Here is a 4,206-nt window from a genome sequence, read left to right on the forward strand (position 1 = left end):
GGCACTGGGGGCCTGGAGGGTGGGGAGGGGGGCGCAGCCCTGAGAGCAGGAGGGGGCACTGGGGGCCTGGAGGGTGGGGAGGGGGGGGCGCAGCCCTGGGCCAGGCCCTGAGAGCAGGGGGGCCATGGCAGCTCCTAAGGCTAACAGGAGTCCTGTTGGAGGGAGGGAGAGAGACTGGCTGGGCAAGAAGAGGCTGTGGATGGAAGGGGGGTGGGTGGCCAGGAGGAGCTCAGACCTCTGAGGAAACAGGATTTCTGACATCACATATTCCTCTTCCCTGGACCTCAGTTCAATAAACTTCCCAAATCCCTGGTGTGTCTCAGGCCCTGGGCTACTTCTGGGATACCTGGGAGTCACAACTCCAAGGTGGTCTAAATGCATCAAGGAGGTGGTCCACCTCAAAAGTGATGGCCAAGGGGTGGCTAGGTGGCACAGTGAATAGAGCATCTGCCCTGGAGTCAGGAGGACCTGAGTTCAAATGCGGCCTCAGACACTTAACACTAGCTGTGTGACATTGGGCAAGTCACTTAACCCCAATTGCCCTGCCTTCCCCCCTCCAAAAAGCAAAAAAAAAAAAAAAAAACCCAAGAAACCAGTGATGACCAAGGACCTGGGTTCAAATTCTGCCTTGGTCACTTTGTAGTGGTGTGAGCTCATTCAGGCCCTTTCTGGGCCTCAGTTTCCATTGGACTCTGGCCTCCAAAGGTCCTTCCACCTCTATGTCTGATCCTCATGCAGAAGTGTCTCTGGGGAGCTGAGAGGAGCCTCGGGTCCCCAGGCAGCCACCCCTGTGGAGGGCAGGCAGCTGGCAGCCCGCCCCGGCTCGGCCCCCTCACTGCTCTCTCCTCTGCTTTTCAGATGTGGTCTTCTTCATCTACCTTTACCAGCGGTGGATATACCGGGTGGATCCCACGCGGGTGAATGAGTTTGGCATGAGCGGGGAGGCACAGACAGCTGTGGCGGTGCTGACGCCGCCAGCGGCCCCCAGTGGGGACGGCCCGCTCCCTGGGCAGGACCAGGGTTCCACGCCCAAGCCGGCAGAGGACAAGAAGAAGGATTAGGCTCTTCCCCGGTCTCCCTGGCCACCACTGCTCTTCCTGTGCCCCCTCCCCAGCTCACTGTGACCCCATCCCCCCTGCCCTGGACAGACGGGGAGGGCGGGAGCTGGCAGGGGTCAGGGGAAGGCTCCCCTGCTGTGCTGTGGGGGAAAGGCTGGTGTTGGGAGCTTGGGGAGCAGGGCGTCCCCTGCCTGTCTGTCCCTGTGTCGATCCCAGCGCCATCTGTAATCATTGTAAGCCATTGCATCATGGCGGGGAGGTGGGGTGGGAGGGGGCCGAGGCCCCGGAGCTCTCCCTCCCGACCCCCGGATCCATCTCTCATCCCTTCCCACGTCCCTCCTCCCCAACACAGACTCTGGATTTAATAAATTCATATGGGTGTTTAACTTACGCCAGGCACATGCTCCTTGTCCTGGGCTGCTGGACAGTTCCCTCGGCCCGGTAGGGCCCCTTCCCGCCGGGTCACCTGCTGCGAACTTGGGCTCTTCCTGGGCCGGGGAGGCCTTGGGGGGGGGGGCTCCCCAATCATCCTCCCACCGTTCCCCTCTCCTGTCCCTGCTCGCCGAGAGAGGTCCAGGCTCCTGGGCCGGCGCGACCTTCCAGACTGCGCCCCAAAGCTCTAGGCTTCCTCCTGGCCTTTCTTTGGGGGAGCCTTGCCTGCCCCCACACTTTTCTGCTCCCATCCCAGCCCAGACCGCTTATCCCTGCTGGCCCCCCCCACGAAATTCCCTTCCTCAAACAAGGGTAGAGAAGGAAGAGCTCCAGTTCTGGAATCACAGGACCTGGATTCGAGTCCCCCAGCGAAACGAGGGGGGTTGGTCCCGCCAGTGCCGGGATCCCCTGGGTCAGGCCCCGCCCCCTCTTCCCGGCCGGTCCCGCCCCCGGGCCCCGGCGGCCGGCCCGAGGTCACGTGGCGCGCGGGGGTTTCCCCGCTCCACCCGCCGTGACGTCACGGGCCAGGCCAGGCCAATGGGGGCGGCGGGCTCCGCGGCGCCGGGGAATTCCGCGGCCCCGCCCCCAGCCTCCCGCTGCCTCCCCCGCCCCCCGCGGCCCGGCCCGGCTTTGACTCCAGCTCTGCTCTGCTGCGGCCCGCGGGGAGCCCGCCCGGCTCAGAGCGCGCCGCGCCCCCGGCCCCGGGCCCCGGGCCCCTGCCATGCGGAGGAGCGGCCGTACGGCCCGCCCGGCCCCCACCGCCCCTGCCGCGGCCGCCGCCTCCGTGCTGGCCGCCATGGGTGAGAGCCCCCCGCCCCCGACGCCCCCCACAGCGGGACGAAGATCGGGAGGGTCACAAGAGGGGACAGGGAGAAAAAGGGGCTCAGACATCGGGAGCGTCAGGGGAGGGGGCAGAAGTGGGGGGCATATCCGGAGCTTCAGAGTAGGGTCAGAGAGGCTAAGGGAAACAGATTAGGCTGGGCAGGGGAGGGGGCAGATCGGGAGCGTCAGGGGAGGTGGCAGAAGTGGGGGGCAGATCCGGAGCGTCTGGGGAGGGTCAGAGAGGCTAAGGGAAACAGATTGGGCTGGGCAGGGGAGGGGACAGTGAGGGAAAGGGGAGACCCCCCAAGGAGGCAGAGATGGAGGAGAGGGAGCAGGGCAGTCGAGAATGACAGAAGTGGGAAATCAGGGGGAGAGAAAAAGGAACCCTCTGATAAGGATCAAGGGAGGGGAGCAGAAGTGGAGAAGCAGAGGAGGAAAGGGGAGACCCCTAGAAGGGCAGCAGGGAGGGAAAGGAGGGCCCAGGTGAGGCAGAGATGGAGAAGGTCAAGGTAGAGGAGGTGGGGAGGAGGACAAAGAGAAGGGGAAGATGGACAGGGATGGGGGCAGGGGGAGCAGAGGGAAGGAAAAGAAAGGGGAGGTGCCGGGAAGGGAGATGGCACGACTGGATGAGGGGGTGTGAGAGAAGGAAAAGGGATGCCCTCCCCCCAGGCCAGCAGAGATCAGGGGAAGGGGGCACCAAAGCCATAAGGGAGGTGGAAAGGGAAAGGGGATCCCCCCCAGGTCCCAAGTAGGACAAATGACCCCAAGGAAAGAATAAAAAGGCCTGGGGAATAGAGGGGAGGAGGGACTAGACAGAGCCCAGAATCTTCCATGAATCTATCTGCTCCTTCCTAGGACCCACTGACCTCCCAGCCTTGACTCTGCCCACCTCTCGGACCACAGGTGGGTCAAACTGGCTTCTTCCCCCTTCTTTGTCTCGTACCTTCCTCTGGCACTTGGCACCATATCTGGCACACCATAGGCACTCAATAAATGCTCACTGATGGTCAGACTCCTGGAGCACTCCTGTGCCTCAGTTTCCTTATTTGTAAAATGATCTCTCACTTTTCTGATGCTGTGCTTCAGAGCCTCACAGGCTTAGTGCTGGAAGGGTCTTCAGAGGCCGATTTTAACATAGGAGGAAGCTGGAGGCTGACTGAAGGCAAGTGACTTACCCAAAGCCACACAAGTAGTGACTGACCTGGGATTTGAACTCAGAGCCAAGTCTTTTCCCCCTGTACCATAACCTGCTCCCTCTCAGCTCATATCCTGCCAGCTTTGCTGCCCTGTAATTCCAAGGTCTGTCCCAGCTCTGACATTTCATGTTCTAAATTCCCTCCCAGCCCTGACCTTCTGAGGTTTCATTTTTTGTTGCACTAGAGTGAATTTACCTTCTCGGTCTTTCTGATTGAAGGGAAACACAGTTCCCTGGCCTTAAACTGACTCGGGGGGGGGAGGGGAAAGGTCACTGAAAAACCAGGAAGTGCTGTGGCCCTGCGCAGGTACCTGTAGGTAGCCACTGGGCCAGCTGGGAGGTGGAGGAGAAAGGACTGGGATTCCCCTTCAGTGCTCCTGCCCTGCCCAAAGTCCCTTCTGTGGGGAGGAAGCAGCCAGGCCTGGTTTGGAGAATTGGGTTACCATCCAGCCTCCTTCTGGGTGACCCAGAATAGGGCTAAGGATTATCTCAGTTTCCCCATCTGTTAATTGAGGGACCTAGGCTTTGTGGAGTCCAAAGTCCCTTCCAACCCTTTTGACTCCTAGCCCATCTCTAGGCTTGGGAAGAAGCTGGGAGCAGGCATGGTAGGATGAGAATTCTGATCTCCCCCTCTCGGGCTCCATGCCTCCCCTCCTCCTCCTGTATCCCTCCACTCTGCTTTCTTTTTCTACCCTTCTG

General features: G+C 61.2%; 1 protein-coding gene across 1 annotated transcript in view; it reads left to right on the forward strand.

The window, feature by feature from the left end:
• CLPTM1 (CLPTM1 regulator of GABA type A receptor forward trafficking) overlaps positions 1–1,448 on the forward strand; it is a 23,555-nt gene extending 22,107 nt beyond the window's left edge. The window contains exon 14 of the mRNA XM_069088975.1: positions 859–1,448. Coding sequence (XP_068945076.1) covers positions 859–1,061 — 203 coding nt within the window. The 3' untranslated portion in view covers positions 1,062–1,448. The remainder of the gene's footprint in view (positions 1–858) is intronic.
• The last annotated feature ends 2,758 nt before the right edge of the window (positions 1,449–4,206 follow it).

This window comes from Petaurus breviceps, unplaced genomic scaffold (assembly GCF_028583685.1).
Source record: "Petaurus breviceps papuanus isolate PSGF00001 unplaced genomic scaffold, PetGlider_PUasm1.0 185, whole genome shotgun sequence".
NCBI classification, from domain to species: domain Eukaryota; kingdom Metazoa; phylum Chordata; class Mammalia; order Diprotodontia; family Petauridae; genus Petaurus; species Petaurus breviceps.